The sequence below is a fragment of the Erigeron canadensis genome, chromosome 2 (genome assembly GCF_010389155.1).
Source record: "Erigeron canadensis isolate Cc75 chromosome 2, C_canadensis_v1, whole genome shotgun sequence".
NCBI classification, from domain to species: Eukaryota; Viridiplantae; Streptophyta; class Magnoliopsida; order Asterales; family Asteraceae; genus Erigeron; species Erigeron canadensis.
The window spans coordinates 11,477,911-11,503,750 of record NC_057762.1 but is presented as its reverse complement, the minus strand read 5'-3'; the positions used below and the strand labels follow the sequence as shown (position 1 = coordinate 11,503,750).

Here is a 25,840-nt window from a genome sequence, read left to right as displayed (position 1 = left end):
TTAGTTGACTCACTATCTTGAGTAGATTTTCCTTTGCTAAGATTTTCTTTTTCTATATGATTATGAGGATCATTCACTAGCTTTTCTCGAATCTCCCTTTCTATTCTATCAGAATTAGAATCGGAGTTACCTGAATTGGAATCTTCCTCATCATCATTGTTAGGATCATCAGGATCTGCATCTGGAGCGGCCATCACAGCTTTGCCTTTATCTTGAGTCCTAGAAGTACTAGCACCAGCTGTACCAGCAATCTCTAACTCTCTTTGTCTTGATGACTCCCCCTGAATGTTTGTAGTCTCTGTATCCATAGCATCATCACCAGCATCTTGACCTTGACCCTGATTCTCTGACTCACCATCTGTTTGTTGTTGATTTGGATCTTGAGCTCGATCTTGATCTTCATGATCATCATCTCTAATCTTCTTAGCAAGCTCATCATCCTTACAACTACTTTTATCTCCCCTTGAGCCAAGAATTGGTCAAGTCAAGATCCAAGAGAATGAACAAGAGCTGTCATTACGTCCATCTCTTCTTGATGCTTAGCAGCTTGGAGCTTTAGCTGATTCTCCAAAGCTGTAACCCTCAACTCTAACATCTTTTTCTCTGAAAACAAACGACTCAGCTGCACTTGAACAGGAGCAACTGGACGTGACGTAGAAGCAACATCAGATGTAGAAGCATGAGGTGGCATCGTAGCTTCAAAAGAAGGCATACGAGCACTAAAAGTTCCTGTGGGAGGCATCTGAGGTCTTTGCAGAGGAGCCAACAGACGTCCCATAATTGTAGAAACAGGAACTGTCACCTGAATAAGAGCAGACGAAGGCCTAGGAGCAACAAGTGTCGGCTCTAGCTCTTGACGAACTGTAGACTCCGGAGCAGTAGGAATAGTAACAGTTGTAGCCTCAGTAACAACTTGTGCACGAGAACCAATTCCTCTTATGATAAACTTTGGTCTCGACCTTCTCTCCCCAACAACTCTAGTAGCAGAAGTAGCAGACACAGAAACAGGAATCTTAGAGACAGAAGCTCTTAAAGCAGCAACCAATGGAGTATCACCAACATTAGGTGCATGAGACCTCTCCATAGCAGCTTGATATACAGCAAAATCTCTATCAACTTCAGCTTAAGATCTTCCTTGTCTTCTTCTTCGCTTCGGCAATCTCTCTTCCTCTTCTTCATCTTCTGAATCCTCAACCACATTGACCGGCAATTCAGAAGGACCAACATCAACACCAACTGGAGCAGAGGTAGAAGTAGAAACTCCAGTAGTTGGTGGCACAAGTTTTGCAGGATCATCAATATCCTCCATAAGAGCATCCATATCTGAATCATGCTCCAGATCTCCAACATATAAAGGAACATCATTGAGTCCTTCAAACTGATCAGCTCGCTCTTCTACAGGATTTTCTTGAGCCGGATCATCACCAGCAACAGCAGCAGCAACGGGTTCTTCATCTTCCCAACCTTGTCGAGGAGCAACATAGTTAGGATTCATCAAATGTCCGAACAATGGTGGATTATCAACATCAACCGGAACATTTCTTCCCGACAAATGCTTCATGCTTTCAACAAATGCCTTATGAGTAAGACGACCTAAATTGAACGTAGGACCGTCAAATGGCAATTCAACTTGGAAACAGAAAGAATTTCTTGTCTGTACCCAATGACCTCAACTGCTTCTCCAAATTATCAAAAATGTACTGAGAAAAGCTATACGGCTTGTTCAACACCAAAGCAACCATCTGAGAAGCGTTCTGTATATTCATCTGGTCATAGCCTGTACTCCGATGACTAATGGACCTCAACAAATAGTAAGCTAGCAACTTCCATTTGCCACGAAGATGATTCCTAAAGTATGGGTGAGTAATAGCACCAGTATACCCTATACGACGTAGAGCACTGTCACAAAATTCCTCTGAAAAGTCAGTCGGACCTTGCTCTATCTCGACATCACCCAAGTGTAATATCGTCCGTAAATCTCCAGCCGAGAACGAGAATGAACGTCCTCCAACAGTAGTGCGAATGTACATATGATCACCCATCTGCACTGAACGGACTGAGTTCCAAAACTCCCGAATGAGACTTATCACCAACGGAGGGTTCTCTGTTACTGCAAAATGTACACGAGAACGTGCAAGAAACTATAGGACACCATGAAACTCTGGTGTGCACCCAATCTGTGTAATGCTAAGATCGAGTGCAGCATTGTGCTCCTTGACGAACACACGAGCATTATTACCTTGTCCTGCCATACCTGCACAAAAAACAGACAAAAACGACAAGAAAACGAAAAAGTTAGAAATTAAAAACAAAAAATTAGGGTTTTTGGCTCGACTGCTTCGTGATGACGTCATCACGAGGAAGATCTTCTTCGTCGTGACGTCAGCACAAGCTTCAAATGAAACCCAGAAACACGAAGTAAAAACATCTCCATATGATGTTAAAATTGATCAAAATCACTTTTAAAACATCATCGTGGACTTGTTTATGATTCGTGAATGCCCAGAAAACCAAAAAATCGAAACAAATTCGATGAACACGAAGTGGTTCGTGTTCTTGATGTTCTTCGTGTGAATAGTGACCGAAACATAGTATCTTCAATTAATCTTGATTTTAAGTATGTTAACATGAACTTATGATAGATTTAAAGTGTACAAACATCAATTAATCCAATTTTAAGTCCAATTTTAAGTCCAAATCATCAAAAATTGAAGATCAAATTCTTGGTTCGTCTTAGTTATTGTTCACGCGAAGAGGATTCAAAATTTGGGCATTATAACGACATGAAATCGTTAGTTCTTATAGTCAAAACATCAATAATCAATCATAGATCGTGAAAGTACCAACAAATCTAAATAACAAACATGAAACGAGGATGAAATCGATCGAAAAGAGATACGAATGAATAGTGCGCACGAGGGAGGCAAGTTCGTGTGATTTACTTAGGGTTAATTTTCGATTAATGGTAATTAATGAATAGTAATAACCCATATTTATATTCGAATCCTCATGGGCCGGGCCGAACACTCAGTTCGTGGGCTTCGTGATGACATCAGCACGAGGCATGCTGACGTCAGCACGAAGGAATTCGAATTTTTCAATTTTTTATTCACACAGGCTTCATTCCTTAGCCAAATTTCGTGAATTTTCCAGAATTCTAAACAAGGAAAAATTACGAAAATTCCAGAAACATAAACCTGTAGATACTCGTTACTAAAAACCTGTATCTACTCGAATATGCAATCATAAATCATCCGTACTAACTTGTCATCACAATAATGTATCAAATAAATCTTACATTATTATCTTGACATAAAATCGATCATTTATTCATTGATGTTTAACTCAAAAAATGCAAACTTACATTAAAACATATTTAATGTATAATGCATTACAATACATCAAAAATATCATATCAACAACCTATCACATTACATCTTAGGTTGTGATCTTGATAATACAATGATAACCTATCACACTAAGTCGTAGGTTAATAAATACAAGGCAATTCATCCTTGTAGCACAATTCTTGTAATTTCCGAGCATCTTTTATTGTCCGTCGCAATGCAATTCTAAAAGCAAGCGAAAACAATTTTTCCTTCAATCACAATCTGAAATTTTGATGCCAATAACATTGTAAAATGAGTTCATTATCTGTAACCTGCACACTTAACAAACTTCATCAATGCACAAAAAAACAATAGAATATCATAAATATGCAAAACAACCAAAATCGTAACCTAGCAATCATTACAAGTCCAATCTTTGTCAAGCATACTTATCAACCAAAAACAATTGAAATTTCAAAAATTTACTTGAAACACATTCAAAAATGTTATGACTTTTCAATTTTCAAAATCATTTCATTTTCTACATTAAACAACGTATGTATTAATTAGAAAATCCATCTTTTAAACATTTATACCATAAGCAACAAGACTTATATAATTCACTAAGAATTATAACTGTTAATGCTTATCAAATCTCTCGTGCAATAAGAACTAGTTTGACACACAAACTGACACTTATTACAAAAATAAAAATAAAAACGAAAACAAAACAAAACAAAATAAAAATAAAAATAAAATAAAATAAAAAACTAAACTACTTTATTTATTTGCAAGAAATTCTAAGTTTTTGCAGATTAGATCAGGTTAGCATTTACATAAGTCTGCAAGTGAGAAATAATTCTCTTATTATTAGTTATGAACAGTGATCCAACCACGATTACCGGTATATTTGTCCTCTTAAACACTCGGTACTTCCAGTTTTCTTTGAGTTATGACACTTTCGACATACCCTGGCCAAGGACAGTCACCATGTAACCCGAGTAGCCCAATATGCCATTGAATAGTTTGCGAACTTATGTGACCCACATTCAGATATACTTCCGTAATCGATACAAGCACTAAGATAACAAATATTCAATATATATTCAAAAACATCCTTAAACAAATCATGAGACACTTTTTAGATAACAGAATTTAATTACTTTGTGATTTAACATATTTGCTTCTGCATTTCATTATTTATAAGGAACCCGTGATTTTTTATGAGACCCATGTAGCGAACTTTCTGACAACCTATCCCAAGTTGGAAGCTTTAGGTAGGCTAGGTATACAAAGACACCCCGAGGACATACTTGTCCGAATCTCAAAGACCACATTAGCCCCTTAATTAACATTCATTTCATTTGCATAAACAATATCACATTTAGCTTTCATGCTCATTGGTAGAGGTTTTTGCCTATATTTTGAACAAACTCTATAGTAATGCTAGATCTTTCACAAAACTTAAGGACTAGATCAATTCATTACTGAAAAGCAAGCATTCTCAGCCATATATCTGAATATGTTTCCCACAAGAACATTGTACACATTAAGTTCAGATTAAGGAAACCTTGCTACTTTGTGTCTACCAATATATCCCAAATTGTAATCACTGAACTAAGCAGTTATATTACGATTAAGCAGACTTAAATGCTAAGTATCCTCACTTCTAATCGTCTTACAGCATTAACTTAAATCTCTTCATATTTTTGTCATTTTCAGATTTTTCACATTTTTATGGTTTTTATGACACTAAGAACTCTTTTTGTATTTTCATGACTCTAGCTATTTACAAACACAAACTTACAAAATTAGTTCTTTGAGAGATTTAATATGAATCAGCATTCTTCATCCCATTGAGAAGAATTAACTTCTCAAATCGAGCCTAATCAAATGCTTTGGTATACAAATCGGCTAAATTATCATCAGTTATAACCTTTTCCAAATGAATTAACTTCTTTTGGGCACAATCACGCAAGAAATGATGTCCAATATCAATATGCTTGGTGACCTTATGCATGACAGGGTTATTTGTAATGTCTATTCTAATAGGAGTATCAAGAAAATCCATACCGTAGTCACGAAGTTGTTGCTGAATCCATAATACCTGGGAACAACAGCTACCAGCAGCCATATACTCTGCCTCACATGAAGACTGAGCAACACATGTCTGCTTCTTGTATTGCCACGATACTAATCTTCCTCCTAACAACTGACAACTTCCAGTCGTAGACTTTCTGTCATTGTTACAACCGCCAAAGTCCGAATCAGTATATGCAACAAAATCAAACGTTCCTCCCATTGGATACCATAGACAAAGCCCTTGGTTTCCCTTAAGATAACGTAGAATACGTTTTGCTGCAGTCAAATGTGACTCTTTCAGACTAGCTTGAAATCTAGCGCAAAGACAAACAGCAAACATAATATCTGGACGCGAAGCAGTCAGATACATCAATGAGCCAATAATAGCACGATAATAAGTTGCATTCACAAGTTCATCTTTCGGATCAAGAACCCCTAAACCATGATTTTGCTGAATAGGAGTACCATATGTCTTGGACTCTAGCATTTGAAACCTTTCCAAGATGTCATCGACATACTTAGACTGGTGAATAAAGAATCCATCTTTCCTTTGATCTATTTGTAGTCCGAGGAAAAATTATAATTCCCCCATAGCACTCATTTCAAATACATTTTTCATGCTCATTTCAAACTCTTTGCACATCTTTATATTAGATGAACCAAAAATGATATCATCCACGTAAACTTGTACAATCAGATAATCTCGCTTCTTGCACTTGATAAACAATGTGTTGTCTATCGATCCTCTTGTAAAACCATTTGTCAACAAATGTGTCGACAACTTTTCATACCACACTCTGGGTGCTTCATGCAATCCATAAAGAGCCTTATCCAAACGATATGCTCTTCTTGGATAATTCGGATCTTCAAACCCCGGTGGTTGGTGAATATACACTTCTTCTTTAACTTCACCGTATAAGAAGGCACTCTTAACGTCTAACTGATACACCTTAATACCTTTGAAACTTGCATATGCTAAAAATAACCTTATCGCTTCAATCCTAGCAACTGGTGCAAAAGTTTCGTTATAGTCATATCCTTCTCGTTGTGCAAACCCCTAAACAACCAAACGTGCTTTATTTCTAGTAACGATCCCTTTGTCATCTCGTTTGCATTTATATACCCAACGAGTTCCAATCGGTTCTTTACCTCTAGGCACATCTACTAACTCCCAAACTCCAACTTTTTCAAATTGAGCTAATTCTTCTTACATAGCTTCAACCCAACATAGATCTTGAAATGCTGCCTTTACATTCTTAGGTTCTACTTGTGAAATGAAACCAGAATATAAACACTCAGTTATCAATCCAGTGTCTTTCACTTCACAGAACAAACTAGTCAGATCCTTATTCAACTGATTCCTAGTTCGAACAGGTTCTGTAGCATTACCAAGAATATTTTCAACTGGATGATCCTTATTAATTCGATATTGAGGAACCGAATCAACATTCAGACTTTCTCCTAAATTTGTTTTAATCTGAAACTCAGGAGAGCTAAAATCATTTTCCGATTCTTCAGAAATAGGATCATCATCAGGCAGTGTAACCTTCGATGGAGTAAGTGGTGTAGTATTCTCGAGTTCACTATTATCTGAATCTAGTGTCTTATTCTTGTCCTTACCACATTCATCAATATCAGTAGTAGACTGAACTTTGGTTGGAGTAGTATCGACATTTCGAGTAGGCGGAGATATAGGAGTATTATCTATGTGATCTCTTAAAATAATCACATCATCAACTGTCTCAGGATCTGAATAAGAATCAGGACCATGTAGTGAACTAAACACACTATCATAATCGAAGTTCTTGCCACTTCCAGAATGAATAGCGGGCTTATGACTGACAATTTTGACATTTGTACCCAAATCAACTTTGCCGGTCTGTTTATTGTAAACCCGTCGAATTGATGTTCCCGGTTTATAACCCATGAAAAATCCCTCTTCAACCTTTGAATCAAACTTTGACTGAGGTAGATACTTCAAGAAGGTACACGGTACACCAAATGGTTCAACATTCTGTAAATTCGGTTTCTTCTTATGTAGAAGCTCATAACATGTCTTATTATGACGCTTAACTACAGTAACCCTATTTAAAATATAACAAGTTGTATTCACTGCCTCCACCCAAAACATAGTAGGAAGCCCTGAATCTGCAAGCATAGTTCTGGCTATCTCGATTAGAGTCCTATTCTTTCTTTCAGCAACTCCATTCTGTTGTGGTTCATACGGAGAACTGTATTGATGTTAGATTCCTTTTGACAAACAAAAGACATCCATCACATTATTCTTATAATCAGTTCCGTTGTCACTCCTGATTCTTTTAACACGAACTCCATACGGAACAATTTTGGAGGTGTGTTTCCACGACCAACCTCATGATCATGCATGATCATCTGGCTGATAAGTAGGGCATTAGGAGAGTTTGCGGCAGCTGGTAAAGTCGTCATTTCGAATCTTTCAGTAAACAAATCAATCGAAATAACAAGTAATTCGTTTGGCACGAAGTTAAACGAGCTCACACGAAGTGCACGTGACACGAAGTACGTCACGAAGTCACACGAGTAACACGTGACACGAAAAAAGACACGAAGTCACACTTGTAGCACGTAACACGAAGACAGACACGAAGTCATACTTGTAGCACGTGACACGAAGACAGACACGAAGTCACACGAGTAGCACGTGACACGAAGACAGATGACGTAAGCACTTAGCATACACTACCTCGTGCTGACATAAGCACGAAGTCACGCGAAGAAGAGCACGAACTTGACTAAAAACACGAATTTCGAATTGATTTTGCAATCAATAGCGAATCAAACGATCTTAAACCTTCTAGTAATCAACCTTAGGGCTCTGATACCACTTGTAAGGTGCCCTATTGTTGTGTGGATCGTAATAAGATGTGATTCGTTATGTCAAGAGTGCAGAATCCTCTTGAGATAACTAGATTGCTATTGCCTTTTGCTGATTAATGAGCAATTAACCAACCCAAGGAGATGCACAAGGCTTGTGGTTCATGTAGGAGATCACACGAAGGAACAATTAACCTTAATTCGTAATTTCGTGAATATCTTCTAAGATTTACCAAACGATTAACCTAATTCCGTAGATTAGGTCTTGTATTTATACTAGTTAAATATTGGATCGTGTGGGCTTAGGCCTTAATCGAAGATTATGCCCGAAACAATAAGTCAATCGACTTGCCTCGTGTTGACGTCAGCACGAGGTTGTTCCTACATGCTGATGACATCAGCACGAGGTTCGACCTTTGACTCTTTGTTTAGCTTCATTTGGCTCGTACATAATACCCAATCATCGTTCAAGTGTTCAAAAATATAGAAGTCCAGTTGTAATGTATAGTTTATGCAACTGGCGACTTCCTCCAGTTGAAGATTTGACCAATACATCTGAAGACATTCCAGTTGAAGTCGCAGACATCAAGTGGAAGAAGGAGAATGTCAATGGTAGCGAAGCCCAGTTGACTTTCTACCCAGATCAAGACTGGAGAGTATCAGTGTCAAGAACTTACAAAGCTTTATACTGATTATGAGGAAGACCGTTTTACTTTATGCACCTTTATCTTGACATTATCAATTGTCTTCGATTAAAGTACAAAAGTGCATAAAGTAGGTTGATAAAGTGACTTTATGTTTTACTTTATCCAACATTTTCAAAGGATTTCAAATTGAATCCTTAAATGCTTGTAACCATATTTAGGCGGCAAAGTTGGAATCCCAATACCAACTTTGCCTATAAATAGAGGTCTTTGCACAACCAAGAAACTACTTTTGCATAAACCAGACTTGCATATTCTTGGTGAACTTGTGCAATATTCTCCTAATCGCAAAAAGTAACACTTCACAACTTTAAGTGTTTCGATTGACAAGAGAATTTTCAAGTATTAGATCGATTGTATTTCATAGTTTGTTATCTTTGTTTCGCAACAACCTTGTATTTTATTTAACATCAATAAACAAAATACACTTGAAAAATTACAACTTGGTCTCACCATATTTACTTTATTGTATTTACATATTGCATTGTCTTTTACTTATTGTCACCATAAGTAATCTTTCCAAGAACTTGGTATACATTCACTGCAAATGGTCATTTCCAGTTCAGTGTTTATATTGCAAAGTAATCTCACCATCGACATAGAGGTGTCTTCAGTTAGTACCATCTCTTGAGTTGAGACTTACACTAATGAATCAATGCAATAAATAATTAAACACTATAAGTTAAATTATTAATTTACGATAATCTTATATGACTAATTGATACTATATATTAGTTGTATATATATAGTTATATTTTTCTTCTTTGAACTTAGGAAACAATATAATATATTTAGTTTATCTATTCAATGAGAAACATCTTTCTTAAATTAATTATAATATATAATATAATGTTTAAGGTTAAATAAAATTATTACATAAAATAAAAAAAAGTAACAAATATGATGTCATAATTTTTTAAAAGCACATGTAGTAAGAGACATGAGCTTGCCACATAAAACTTTTTTATATAAAAGGTTCTAGAAATAATTCTCTTTTATTAAAATAATAAATAGATAGATGTCTTTCCAAAAGAAAGTAACAAAAGTGATGGGGAATCAAAATGGTTCTATTGCTTTCAAATATATATCAAGGGTTTCATGTCTTTTAGAGGGTACCCAATGGGAAGAACTCATCCCCCAAAGACTAGTCCCTGTCAGCGCCATATCAGCAAAAAACACTCCAAGGACTAATCCCCCCAAAATGCACCTAATGGACTCATCCCTCAAGGACTAGTTTTGGACCCACCAATTATTTAATTTCATCCATTTATCTAAAATAATAATAATAACAATAATAATAATAATAATAATACCAAAAGTGAATAAAGACAAAAGACAAAAGTGCATGAAAAGACAAAAGGTGCATAAAACCCATCTTCTTCTTCAATGTCTTCGGCCTGCTGCTGCCCCATTTTTCCGACCGCCGGAAAATTTTGAAAAGCCCCCATCTTTCTTTACAGTTTGATAAAAGCCTCCATATATCTATGTATGTATGTGTATATATATATATATATATAATGTAATTAGCAATAAAAAATAAAAAAACGTAATTAGCAACTCGGACGAGCAAGGCGGACGAACAAGGGACTAATCCATCGGACGAGCAAGGCGGACGAACAAGGGACGAGTCCCACCAAATGGTGTGGACTCGTCCCTGAAGGGCGAACGAGTAGAGGGACGAGCCCATTGGAAACCCTCTTATTTGTAATTGACAAAATGAAAAAAATAATTTGAATATGCGTAGGTTTCGAAACCGGCTTTGAAATTGGGTTTCGAATTTGGAGATCTAGTAGATAGTTCAACGTGTTTGTTTAAATTAACTAGCTAATCAACCCGGGTTCAACCCGGACCATTTAATTAAAATTTTGTGACCAAACCAAAAGCAATGAATAAAAATGTATTAACTTGTGATATTGATACATTATAATTTTATACGGAGTAAATCAACTAATACAATGATTTGTAAAATAACAGCTTATATGATAACACCCACATGCACTCCCGGCATAACGGTTGCTCAACCAGGAGAAATAAACAATCGTTGAAGGGTCCCATCTCCATTTGTTGTAAGGTCACACTTGCACACAAAAGCAAGGCAATACTACAACTTATTTTTCCATAACCTTTATAGATTAACTTTCATCAAGATTGGCCTATGAAGGAAAGGCAGATGATTAGTTCCTTTATTTTGGCAACACAAAAAATGAATGGTCCATGCGAGTTCCTAACACACTGCCTGCTTAATTCTTAGTGAACAGCCCTGCATCCGTTAATATGTTAGCCCTTCATCAATGCCTCCACTAGTCTTCTTGACTTTCCAAGTGCATCAAGTATGGTAGTAACTCATTTACGGAATATTATTCTAGGGATTATATTTATAACAATATCAATTGAAACAAACATTGTGGAAAAACATGTAGGACAAAAGATGACGACAACCGTCATCTATTGGAATTGAAGCGTGCTCGTGCTTGCACTCAATGACTTGCAGGCTTGTAGCACCTTTGTCTACTTGCCATAATTTTATCAAATCTGGATAAGCCTTATGATTGAAAAATCTGTAAATCTAACTTTTGTACTTCACATCATTTTGGAGAAACTCCACTCCTTCTATTGATTGAAGCACCATTTAAGTTGTCAAAGTTAAAATACGTTACTAACACTTCCGAAGATCACTACAAATTATAAGTATTAAAAAAGTCATAACAATTAACCAATTAAACTGTCAGCATTATAATGTATGTATAAGTAATCATCATTCATCAAATCACTTACCACTTTTGCTAACTTTTTCATTCTTTCGTCCATATTCACTCGTGAAACCGTTGGTAGGTCACAAACATATAGAAATTCTTCAAGTGATCATTTGAAGGCAACTCTTTCTATCTTAACGCTATCATGATCCTTTTCCTACGTAGTTTCAACTATCATTTCTACTATAGCCTTTTTTATAACCCCTAAACCCATGTTTCATCAATTTATCATCTTAATGCATACATAATGAAATCAACCGAAAACATATTCACAAATAGAATTGTGAACTGCTAAATTGTGAAAACACAAAAAAGTGGTTAATAAGGTAGCAAACAACTTTTCAATAGCATATTTTCGATACAACTTATACTATTTCGTTTGTAGCAACGATTTTGTAAAGGGTGACTGGCTTTAAATACGATGGATAACCATTCTGTTAAAGCATTTAGGTGGGCAAGAACCTTGCTGCATTAGATGTTGAGACTTGTGGAAAAGTGTTTGCAGAATGCAAGCTAATTCGATGTTAGAGTGCTTGACTGCACCAGAGGTTGTACACAGGCCGTTTTATGCGGTATTTGCCTGCAAGATAAGTCGTTGTTAGAGTGTGTGGCATATTTTGACATTAATAAACCGTGAAATCTGACAGCTCAACCAATGTATTATTGTGACTAATCATAAGCATAAAAGTGAATGGCTAAATATTTCAAAATGTGATCAGACGTATTGCATCAGTGTAGTGCATATTAGCTGGAGAAGCACCTTCTTGACCCGAAAACGTCTAGAAAAGTTGTGTGATGCCATTCACATTTGATTGCAAACCAAATAGTTGCAGAGGTACCTGACTGTGTTAAGCCAAGGACAGTGAGTTAATTTGGAGCATTGTATGTATTGCTTTAAGACAAATAGCAATTAAATCATTCATCTTCCTAAATCTGACTTTGTGTGATACATTGGCATAGCACTCAAAAATTGGAAGTATGGAAACGGAAAAGGATTAACATATTACCAAATTTGAAAGGTTACATAATATAGGACATAAAAAAATTTCACATGGCATCACTCGTCTCCTTGATCACAGAATCACTCATATACAAACACTTGATAACATTAGAAGAAATAACTAATATAAATAATTTGGCCTTACAATTTGGATATATATATATATAAGAAAGATTAATGTTTAATGCATACCTTCGTATGAATGCTTGTTTGATAATTGTGGATCATATTTTCAACCCTAAATCTAGATAGCTATTGTTGTACCGGCCAAAAAAATGGAAAATCGGATATATTATAACAACACAAGGCTGCGTTATCAACAAAAAAGAAGAAATAACAAATCAGTTGAGAGAAGATTCATCAGGGAGATAAAAAAAAAATTGATGATGGGAAAATTGGAAGCAGGGTGATATTAATTTGAGAATTTAGTTGGAAAGAGAAATCTTGACGGTCATCTTTACTACTTTATAAAACAAAAGCCTATTTTTATTTTTAGAAAGTTCTGTCTTTAAAATACCAAAAGTGCCTTTAGACATTTTATGTTTTTAATGAATTAATTTACATTTTAACCCTTATCTTCTAAAATATTTTCACTATCACCTTTACATCAACCTACAATCCTAAACCATTTGACACTGTTACCACCACCAATAATACCATCACCGACAACACAAAACCGCCATCCTCGCTAACGCCGCCGCATTGTGCGGGTACCATGCTCGTTGATTCTAGAAAAGAGGCTCAAGAATAGGGCCCATGTTTGCCACGTCGGAATTTTTTTAAAAAAAAGTTTTAGAAATAAAGCTTCTTTATTAATAAAAGAGATTAATTTAGCTTTATCAATGCTTAAATAAATGGCAATGACCGGAGATGACATCATAAAATAAATATTTTTAATAAGATTTGTTGAAAGAAAGATTTTATAGTTGTGTCAAGTTAGATTAAGATTCTCTAAAAATATTCTCAATTTTATTAGTAAAGTTGAAGATCTTGACCATTTAATTAAAATGAAAAGTCAAAATTCAAAGATGATTTTTGAAGTTTGATAATTAGTTTTAATCCAATGGTTAAGATGTCTCCAACTTCTCTATCTATATAATTATTAAAACAGTAGGAAACTGAGACTTCTGAATCACTCTTCAAAGTCAAAGTTATGCTAAAAATTTGTCACGTAGGATTTAGCCTATGTGGCATCTCCATAATTTTTTTAACAATATTTTATTTTCTCCTATTATATTTATAGAAAATAAAAAAGAAAAAAAATCTAACTAGTTACTTATATTAAAATTATAATTATAATATTAAAGATTGAAAGTATCCGCATTTTATTGTTTATCGGATCTATGTTATTTGGCAACAAAATTTCAAATTTACTCGATTATATGTATTTATCGCGTATATTAGTTTGCTAAAGATATTTGACAAAATTAAATCAAATCATATATTATATTTATATCATAAATAAAAAGAATTATACCTATACCTTTAATGATATAGTAATTCCTTCATTATATAGAAATCATACCGGCCGACTTTCAACAATTGTGTTTTTGGACTCTACAACTCATGAAGAAGGTATGCTCAGAAACTTATTACAGCAACTAATCAATGTTAGAATTATTGATAGTTTCATAATAAGATCTTTTTATTATGTATTTTAATTTAATATTATAGATTTCATTTTAAAATTAGAAAAAAAGCTTCTCAAAAAGATGAAATCACGTAATAAAAGGTATTATTTGCTTTCCCATGATGTGTGAAAATAGTTAATGGTACTTTTGTTTTCGTTAACTAACAATTAGTAATGTCTACATAAGAATTGTTAGTTAATATCTTAATCAACTTTATAAAATAACCGCGCATCGTGCGGGTTAAAGAACCTAGTATATATATATATATAAATATATATAATTCTCTATCTCAAAGCGATGATGTGGCATATCTCTCGTGTCACCACATCATCTTTTTCCTACATGATGTTCTCTCAAATGTTGACAAATCACCATCTAGTCAGCAACCACATAAAATTTTGCTTATCATATATTAATTAATGAATATTCAAAAATTAGTTAGCAACGGGGATCGAACCGTGGTGCTTGACATCAACAAAAGATGTACATGCCATCTAAGCCACAAGCAAATAGGGTTTAGTATCTGGGAGTGTAAGTAACTTTTACACTTTTTCTATTGTGTGAATGTAACTTTCATTTGGTTCATTGTATGTAACTAAGTCGCTAAATTGAACGATTAATGTAAAAGTGTATATGTGGCACACTATATGAGATGCCACATAGAAGTTTTTGATTGGTCAACGTAAAAATTTTACATTAATCGTTCAAATTTAGCGGGTTAGTTACATACAATGAACCAAATGAAAGTTACATTCACACAATAGGAAAAATGTAAAAGTTACTTACACTTTCAGATACTTAACCCGAGCAAATATGCATCATGTTTTCAAAACTATAATATAAATACTATATATTGCTTTCATTCAATACATAAATTTTATATAGTATAATTAACTTTTTATTTAATTGCAAATAAATAATTGCTATCAACTTTCTTTACTTTTGTTAAATAGCGTGGTTGGATCAGTGGTAAACACTTTGGCCTATGGAGATAGAGGTCAAGAGTTCGAACCTCATCCCATGCAAAGGTTGGAGGGTCTTTTATACCATTTTAGAAGAAAATAAAAGCAGCGTCTCTACTGTAACACCCCAAAAATTTTAAGGTAAAGAAATTAACCCCTTTTTTATAGTTTTGACATTAAATTAATTTCCTAGTATTTTATTTTGGTTATAGGGTTAATTTAGTTGGAACTTTAGCGGATAGCGGGTAAAATACCCACAATTTTAGTCAGGGGCGTGGCAAGCCCATGTTGTGCCAGCCAACTCTCTTCCTTGTGAGTCATGTTTCCACTCACTCAATCCTCTTCTTCTCAAACCTTCTCTTATCATTTTTCAAAGATCAATCCTAACTCTTCCATGCAATCAAACATTTCCTAGTAATTCATCCAAGAACAATACCATTAATCATCTCCAATTATATAAGAAATTGGAAAGTTAGGGTTTGTGGTGGAAGGTGGTGGTGGTCGAATTTCAAAGAGAAAAGAGGGGAAGAAGAATTTCCAAATTAAAATCTTGAATTAGTTTATTATTGTTGAGGTATTGATTTCTCCTAACTTAGTTTTCATCTTTCTTTTGAAATTGGGGTTCTTGGAGTAACTCAAATTTGGGTGTTTTGCTAGAAATTGATTTATGAATGATTTTTCCCCAATTCCTTAGATAACCTAATTTGTCATTGAGTTATGTATTGAGTTTGGCTAAGAAATTGATAAGCTATAATGTGATAATTCTAGTTTATGAGAAAAGATGAGTTTTTACTAGTTATTGAAAAGTTGATGAAAATGGTAGGTTGAACTACCTAGTGTTATTGTTGAGAATAAAAGAAACTCAATGACAAATGGGTTGGGTTTGGGTTTTGAAAGGCTAGTGATTGAGTATGACTAGGTTGAGCTAGTCAAGTTGTGAATGTAAGCTTATACATTGTATGTTATGATCATAGGTTGAAGCTTGTTGTGTGCTTTATCTTTTTATCAAGTCATTGTCCAAGTTGCGGAGGAGGTGAGTATATTTGCATACATTCATGTATACGTTGGGTCAATTGACCACGTTATGTTGAAGATTGTTTATCCATGTATGGTAATTGATTTGGCGTAGGCCCATACGGGGCATAGTGTTTATGAGACCTAAGAACCTTCGGGGCCTAAGAATCCGGATAGTTTTTATTGTTATGACTGTTTAGCTTATATCGATCCATGTATAGCGTTTAGTGTGCAAGGTGAACATGTAAATGTGGCATGACAGTGTCATAGGTTACATGTAATAGTCCTTGTACTTTGTCCTCCTTCGTGTTCATAAATGTATGCAAGTATATTTACTAAGTCTTTGCTTATATTTTAGTTGTTTATCTTTTATAGGTAGTTCTGGAAGAAGGAAATAGTTGTTGATTAAAGCTTGAAGTGTTAGAAGTAAATATTTTTGCAAGACTTGGAGGTATTTAGGTCATTCATGGATGAATGACAATCTTTTGGTTAGAGGCTTAGAAATCCCTCCCCTCATGGCTCTTGGTACATTTAGTTTTGAAGGTCGTACTTTTGTTAAGTTTCTGTAACGATCAAATGTAAAGCTTTTGGAAGTTTGGATAGTTGCATATTTGATAAAAATGGTGTCAAAATGGGTAAATAACCCATTGATGGTGTTTACGAGATTTTAAACAAGTTGATGTTGTAATTAAGTTTTAAAACGTGTCTATATAATTATTGGAATTTCTGGAAATGAGTTTATGAAAGTTGGTCAAGTGAATTGTATAATTTGAAGTTTGATTAAAGTGTTAACTTGCTGATTTCTGCACAGTTTCTGGACCAGAAAGATCCCACTGCAGCGCAGTGGGAGTTGTCCAAACCCACTGCGGCGCAGTGGGGGTTTTGCACCCGTAGGGCCGAGGTTTCCCACTGCGGCGCAGTGGGGAGTTACTGTATAAAAAAAAAAATCTCGTGTTTTCAGTTATCGAGTTAGTCCTTTCATCTACTTAGGTAGAGGTAAGATTTGCCTACATCTTAACCTCTCCATACACCATCAAGGAATTGGAGCTCAAAACCCGTAGAAAACGGCATTGAGAAATTTCTTTTTTCTTTTTCTTTACTTTTGTCAACTAAATTAACGTCCAGTATTATTTATACCTAAAACTAAATAAATGACCTAATATTCTGTTTATGGACCAATTTTATTCAATATATAATCGAAGATACTTTTAATAAACAAAATTTTTTTATAGTTCGTAAAATTATAATTCTTTATTCACAAATTAATAAAACAGTCGAATAAAATATATATACGTTTTAATTTATTTTTACATTATATACCTTACTCAAGTGGAAATATGATAGCTAAATAAAAAAAATAATTAGTTTTAATAAGAAGCGAACTCCTTATTTAAGGATAAGAGATGGGTACCCGCGCAATGCGACGACGGTAGCTGCAACGGGTGGTGATTGTGGCGGTGGTGGTAACGATTTGATTACTAATCTAAAAGTAATTGATGTTAATGGTAGTGTAGTTATTTTATGGTTAATGGATGTATCTCTTGTAAATAATTTTATTAAAAGTTTTATAGAGATATTAGGTAGAAATATTTAAATTAATGAATGAAAGAGATAGATAGTTTGGATAAATATGGTTGGAAAATATTTTTGGATATATTGGATAGATTTAGTGTGAGTTAGAAATGTGTTGAAAATTAAGAGTATTTTGGGTATTTTAAAGGTAGAGAGTTGAAAAAAGAAGATGGTAGTTTGTTTTATAATAGAGTATAGATTAATAAAGGGCAGTTGGTGGGGTGTTATGTCATAGAGGGTGATAGGTCACAAGGGTGATCGATGATTGTTAACCTGCCTGATGGGCTCCGCCCTTAACCGTCATAGCTCCGTCACTTACTGACGGGCTCTGCTCTTAGACGTTATGGATGTGTAGGTATGATCATTTAGTAACTTACATGCGAAAACAAATGTTTTACACATGTGTAAATACAGAAGTACAAACAACAAAATATGCAAATTAAAAATCGTCGAAAGTATATCAAATGGCCTCTATAATAAAAAGGACGAAATGTTAAAACACTCATATATTTTTTATAATTTATCAATGTATGGTATTATAAATAAAATATTTTGAATGAATTAGTTGAATTTTTATAATTTTAGAAGGCAGAAAAATGTGTAATTCAGATTGAGTTCATATATTTTTAAGGAGGTATTAAATAACTATTCCTCTAAATAAACATACTTACATTATTTATAAATAACACATAACACATTATCACAAAGCAAAAATCGTAATATATTTTTTATTCAAAGGTTTTTTTTATACGTTAAAATGGTATTACTCAAAATTGCTTAATATAGATTTATTTGAAAATTAAAACGATATGCATTTTTATACTGGTCATCTCATATTTAATTTTTTAATTATTTAGTTTGTGCGGTAAATAATTAAAATTTTATAATATGGACACACTCATTGTGAGCTTAACTAGGTTTTTGCACTTGATACTATATCATTGTCTACTTTATAATATGTAATCATTCACCTCAATTTCTATGCTTATTTTTACTGCATATAGTTTACGAGGAATCATTTCTATATAATAATATATAAATGTGCAACGCACGGGGTTTTAACTAATTATTATTAAAGTTGAAAACAATTTTATAGGATCTCCATCCGTGTTAAGTTAGCTTATTTTTTGTAGCTACATTTTTTGTATGGACTTTACTTTTATATAAATAAGAGATTAAGAGTAAGGCTTCTTTTTAATGTATCAAATGACATATAGCATCCTACTAATAAATGAGTTTTTTTTTTCTTTGAACGCAGTGAGGCTTTCATTGGAAGTATCCTTTTTTTCCCCTTATATTTTCATTGAAAGTGTCCTTTTTCCCCCTTTATATTTTAGTTCTTTTTGTTAACATTATATAAATAAATAACCACTCTAATAAGACAGAATAGATCATAATTTCACTACATAATTAATTAATAACACCATTAACTGCTAAAAAACTAGATAAAACAATAAAATCTTACATAATAATGAAAAACTAGATATAACACCATAGATGACTAAAAATCATACGAGTCACACCAAAATACTCACTTTTGTCGCTAACGCATGAACCGATGTCAAAAGGCTTGAAGTTGTCAACGATGACTTTATGTGTGGTCCCCTCGGTCAAATTCCCGCCATACACTGCACCCCTTATGGTCATACCCTCTGGTCAAACCCTCTGGTCATACCGCTGAACCATAAACTCACAACCGGCAACGCGTCGCAAGCTTTGACCATAAAGTTGTGCAACCCGCCATACACTGCACCCCTTATGGAAATGATAGGATTCTCTCAAATTATTATTTTAACTTGTGTCAAATTAAAAAAATATTGACTCTAAAATAAAAATCAAATGTCAGAATTTAAAAATTACCTTTAATCTTCATCTAAAGTTCAAAATTAGCATATTTATATTGGTATAACTTTCCCAACCCTATGGGAATAGTGATTGTGACCTCACAATATATTAACAAGCAAAAGTGAAGTCATACAATGCGTATGCAAAACGCGGCAAGCCATACCGACGTCATCGTCTTAGTCACTTCAACATTTCCTTACTGATCTTATCTTTATTTCTTTTGCAAACAGACGAAATTAGTCAACTTTATGTTCTTTGAACCTGCCCCTTTTCCCACACAACACCTTTGCTTGTTCTGTGAAGCTTCTAAAATAAAAAACAATCATCAATTTTTATTGTTTGAGCTCGAGTTTTTACTGTTCCTTGAAGCTAAATTTATCATTTTTCCACACGGGTTTAGCTTATTGAGTGATCATTTGTTATGGTCATAGATTATTTGCATAAAGTTTGAATTTTTATTAAATTTACTCAAGATTCTTGATGTGGGTCTTTATTTTTCTATGAATCTATAGCAGAAAGTTAGAAACTTTTTTCATATTACATGTGGGCATAAATTTATTATTTGGGGTATGTTCTTTTTTTGCCTCTAATCTGTTTAGAGATTTATAAGGGTTTGATTTAATTGTATTTGCTTTGTGACTGAATCATACCAAAACTTGTATTTTTAGTAGTTTCAATATCTGTTTGAGTTGTTGACTTGTTGTTTGGCTATGGAAATATCAAGATTTGACCTTTTTTTTGTGTGTTAAAAGACAGCTCCCTGATGTTGTCTTTGTAACATTGCCATTTTAAATCTCTCAAATCTTTTTCTTCATGTTGGCGATTTAACTATATACTGTAATTATTTTCTTGAAATCTGAGGGTAACAATTTTCATAAGCTTAATGGCAAATTCTTCTGAACCATCATCATCCTTAAGCTTTACTTCATCATCTCACATATCTAATGGTTCGACCGGCCAGGCCGTACCTTCATCTTCGACCCCTGAGCCACGGTCGAATCTTGAAATCATTAGCTTAAATAGATTAAGTGCAAACTTAGAGAAACTATTGACTGACTGTGGTTCTGATTCCGATTACAATTATAGCGATGCTGAAGTTGTAGTTGAGGGCATTTCTGTGGGCATCCATAGGTGTATATTGGCTAGTAGAAGTAAGTTTTTTAGTGATTTATTTAGAGATAGTAAAGGTTGTGTTGACAAGGATGGTAGGCCTAAATATATAATGAGTGAAATGTTGCCATATGGAAATGTTGGATATGATGCTTTTCTTGTATTTTTAAGCTATGTTTATACGGGCAAAGTGAAATCGTCTCCACCTGAGGTTTCAACTTGTGTTGATGGTAGTTGCCCCCATGATGCTTGTCGCCCGGCTATTAACTTTGCTGTTGAATTGACGTATGCGTCTTCGATTTTTCAAGTTCCCGAGTTGGTTTCACTTTTTCAGGTATGCTTTCTACATCAATTACCATTTTAGAATAGCAATCCCATTATATTTTCCTTGTTATGAATAGGTTTATTCTGGTCTTAATGTATCTTATTATAGGCGGAACTATGAAGAGACTGGGGAGGGTCCTGTCTTCCTTTATATATAAGTTTTAGTATAGATAATACCAAAGTTGTGTTGCACATATCAATTGAACTTGGCCCCTCCCAAAAAATGCTTTTGATCCGTACTACTTCACTCCAAGTTTAGTCCGATATCCGTCTTGTCATCTTAACCAACCTGTCTTTGCCACCTCAGTTATACCATTGGTAACTTTTAATCCCTATGACCGAGTTGCAGTAAATAACATCTAACGACGGACCGTATCAACATTATTCATACTTACCTTATATATTATAGTGCATCTATGTAGCAAGGGATTCTCATGTATTGACCTGCATTGGAATTCTATTATCTGATGATTGTGATGTGTCTAAACTTTCAGCGTCGTCTTTTTAACTTTGTTGACAAGGCTCTTGCGGAAGACGTGATCCCGATCCTTACAGTCGCCTTCCATTGTCAACTCAAACATGTTTTATCTCGGTGCATAGATCGAGTAGCGCGGTCAAACCTTGATTCCATTTCACTTGAGAAAGAACTCCCATTTGAAGTTGCCCAAAATGTCAAATCTGTTCGCACCAACTCCCAAGAAGATGATGAGCACACTGTTGAATCGGAAATCTCGTTACGTGAAAGAAGAATTAAAAGCATTCATAAAGCATTAGACTGTGACGATGTTGAACTCGTGAAAATGATTTTAGATGAATCTAATATCACATTGGATGAAGCTTGTGCTCTTCATTATGTGGTTTTGTATTGTGATCAAAAAGTTGCTAAGGAAGTTCTTGATCTGAATCAAGCAGATGTTAATCTTAGAAACTCCCAGGGGTACACGGTGCTTCATGTTGCTGCAATGCGTAAAGAACCATCAATTATTGTTTCTCTTTTAAGCAAAGGGGCCTGTGCATTGGATATTACTGTTGATGGGCAAACTGCAGTTAGCATATGCAGGAGATTGACTAGGCCAAAGGATTATAATCTAAAAGTTCAGCAAGGGAAAGAAACAAATAAAGATCGTATGTGTATCGATGTTTTGGAGCGAGAAATTAAGAGGAATCCAATGATAGGAAATATTTCTGTTTACTCTTCGGTCATGGCTGATGATTTGCACATGAAGTTACTCTACTTAGAAAACCGAGGTTAATTTCTTACCATTGCTTATTTTTTCCATTAGTTTTTCTATTAAATTTCTCGATCTTTGTGGGAAAATAGTTTGCATGACCTCTGAATTTTTGTATGAAATAATCTTTTATTGGGAAGCTTTAGGGACATTAAATCTGTATGCAAATTTAGTACACCATATTTAGTAAATTGTTTCTTACATGATTATAGTAAAGTACATGCAACTCCATGTTCCATACTCTTTTACCCATCTTGTGAAAAAGGGTAATAAGACAACCTGGAAAAAGTGTCCCCTTTACCGGGTCGCACAACTATTTGTTTATGGAGATCAAATCTTTATGGTCACGTTTATACTCGTGAAACAAAGGGTATGAGCAGAAGTTTTGGAAACTTGAGGTGGGATGACCGATGCCAATATAAGTTGCAGTTGAGGCTTGTTCATATACCCAAATAAATAATGTTTCCCTGCAAATGGCATGAATTTATTCCTAGAACAATTAGGAAAATAACTGTTAATTATGACTTCAGAAAATGATTCATTTTGCAACTGTCATAATCTCAGAGAGTATACTTAGTCCTTCTCTTTATCTCCTTTCCTATTTAAATTAGTATATATGATATTTTTTTTGGAAAAACCCAGAATACTAAGGGGGGCGGAGTGGGAGGGGATAAATTTATCAACCCTTCAAAAATCAACCAATAAGATCCTTACAACTCAATTTAGCATTTCAACCCCACCAACCAACCCTCTCAACCCTTTTCAGCCCTCCTAAATTTATTATTTTTTGTTTCCTATTTTTAAATTAAAATCTAAACAATTTAATATACAAACTTTACAGTATATTAAAAATATAACATTACATTAATATTTTATACTACAAATTAGTGGTTATATTTAAAATTTTCAAACTAAAATAATAACTTTGTAATGAGATTTAATTCCAGGGGACTAAGTGAAAGATATATATTAATAATTTTATGCACAGCCATCACCACCACTCACTTTCTTTGAGTCTTCTTCTACATGATATACATGAACATATATATATGCTGTGTATATAACTATATATATAATACCTGCAAAAAAAATTATTTGTTTTTTAATCTCCAATAGCTGAAAACTCAAGTGGGTCCCTTCCAAACAGTCAAGCTTTTCCTTCTCTCGCCATTTATGCTTCACGGGTATATCACCCTCCCACCAAACCGCCGAGCCTACCCTGTGGCACCAGCAGTGGTGATACCGGCGGTATGGCTCCATAAACTCGCCAACCCTCCCTCCACTCTGCCCCCCCTAATTGGCAATGCAAACATAGAAAAACTCTACATACAGATAAGCAATGACTAAGACACATGAATTGAAAAACCATACTTAAAAATATATTTTGGAGTGTTTTTTGTTCTTATACTTTTACAGTTAAAAAGAAATATCTCAACTCTGTTTATAATGTGTTTTGCAGTGGCACTTGCGCGACTATTATTCCCTTCAGAAGCAAAACTAGCCATGGAAATTGCGCAGGCTGAAACAACCTCACAGTATCCTGGTTTATTGGCATCAAAAGGATCAAATGGTAATCTGAGGGAAATGGATTTGAACGAGACACCGTTGGTACAGAAGAAGAGAATGCTTTCAAGAATGGAAGCCCTTACAAAGACAGGTAAATCTTCCTTGCTATTTCCTAATTTCTAGAGGTTACTAAATTGACAGGTCGGGTGGGTTTGGTTCTGGGTCAAACCAACATTTTTGATGGTTGAACCAATCTGGATTTGGTTAAACTAAATATTTTCTGTACAAATTTTGTAAACTTTTTTATATATTATTAGATATTGAATTTATACAACATATACATCACTTCGTTGGTTACACAATATAATTCCACTTTTGGTGTCTGTTGACCTATTTGACTCTTTGACCCTTTTCTTGCTATCTTATTTAACCTGTTAAACATGACCTAATCAACCATTCATCAGTAAATGGGTGGAATTTGCCACCTCTACATGCCATATGTGGAAAAAAATGACCAATGACTTGTGGTTATCTCTTTGGTTTTGTGGCTGCCCTTTTGTTCTAATATGCATGTGGCAAGTATCTATTAGCTGATAGAAATGCATTTTTTTTTTTGAAGTAGGTCGATGGGTGTACTAAATTGTTCCAGTAAACCTAGAAATCATGAGTATGGACATTATGATAATAAGAAGTGTTTCTCTTTTGTGTGCATGCAGTGGACACAGGTAGGCGTTATTTTCCTCATTGTTCTGAAGTTCTCGATAAGTTTATGGAAGATGATCTAGAAGATCTGTTTGACCTCGAGACTGGCACCTCAGAAGAACAAGAAATCAAAAAGACTAGATTTGTTGAGCTTAAAGAAGATGTCCAAAGAGCCTTTAACAAGGATAAAGCCGAACTTCATGGTAGTTTGTCTTCGTCAATGCATTCCCCAACGATCACGCACAGGGCAAAGAATAAATCACGGAAATACTCGTAACACTCATTATATATATGCTCGCTTATGTGCCTAATTCTAATCTCAGAGGTAAACCGTACGTACTGAAGATATTATGGCGCAGGCTGGGGTTCAAAGTTTGTCTTGCAATGAGACTTTTTGAGTCTGAAAAACGTCGAGCTTTGAGTACTATATTCGGAGTTGTAGCTCCAATTGTAACCTGTTATATTGTATAGGTTAACTGAAAGACGTATGTGCATAAATAATGTCTATGTGCATGTTTTTGACTTGTGAGAAGGAAATGAAGAATGATATTCTGACCTTTATTTTTGAAATAAAGTGGTTCTAATCATAACCCTTGTGATGGTTGCATTTTCACCAATTTCATTACGGGGGGTTTGAGTTGTGAATATCCATCAGCAGCTATACATACATTATACTGTATCCTATGGGTCTTGCAGTTTTATAACAATCGGCTTGACATTCCCATAAGAAAGACTACGAATGTGGAATGTCAAACAAACGTGATATTCGCGGATTCAAGTACTTACATGAATTGTTCTTCGCGCACCAATTTCAAGTTAACTAGCTATTAAACATTATTACATAGGGAAGTGAAATTATTACCACTATTTTTTTATAGATGTATCACAATGTATAAGTTTTACAGTTGGTTGTATAAATCAGTAATGCATGGTTGTAGTAAATCTATTGAAAGAATGTGATACTTGCGTAATGTGACGGTGGTCAACGATGGTGTGGTGGTGGAGGTGGTGTTGAGTGATGTAAATTATTGATGTAAAGGTAATTTATATAAAGGGTTAATGGAGATATTTCAAAATGTAAATAATTGATAGTGTAATTTAATTATTAATGTTAAGGGTGTAGTGTAAATAAAAATATTTTAAGGGGTATTATATGTAAATATTGCACAAGTTTCAACATTTTCAAAAATAAAAAATCATTTTTTTATATAACGAAGGATAGTG

General features: G+C 34.4%; 1 protein-coding gene across 1 annotated transcript; it reads left to right on the top strand.

Moving 5' to 3' along the window:
* Positions 1 to 20,366: 20,366 nt before the first annotated feature.
* Positions 20,367 to 25,203, top strand: LOC122587048 (BTB/POZ domain and ankyrin repeat-containing protein NPR1-like). The gene is made up of 4 exons (XM_043759118.1): positions 20,367 to 21,189; positions 21,674 to 22,427; positions 23,868 to 24,065; positions 24,631 to 25,203. The coding sequence occupies exons 1-4, from the start codon at positions 20,629 to 20,631 to the stop codon at positions 24,891 to 24,893; spliced, it is 1,776 nt and encodes a 591-aa protein (XP_043615053.1). The 5' UTR covers positions 20,367 to 20,628; the 3' UTR covers positions 24,894 to 25,203.
* The last annotated feature ends 637 nt before the right edge of the window (positions 25,204 to 25,840 follow it).

What these genes read in the sequence shown, in the direction of transcription:
- LOC122587048 (XM_043759118.1), top strand. Translation starts at nt 20,629, where the DNA reads ATGGCAAATTCTTCTGAACCATCATCATCCTTAAGCTTTACTTCATCA. An exon ending in AGTTGGTTTCACTTTTTCAG is followed by an intron (nt 21,190 to 21,673) that starts GTATGCTTTCTA and finishes CTAAACTTTCAG; the next exon opens with CGTCGTCTTTTTAACTTTGT. An exon ending in GGAAGCCCTTACAAAGACAG is followed by an intron (nt 24,066 to 24,630) that starts GTAAATCTTCCT and finishes GTGTGCATGCAG; the next exon opens with TGGACACAGGTAGGCGTTAT.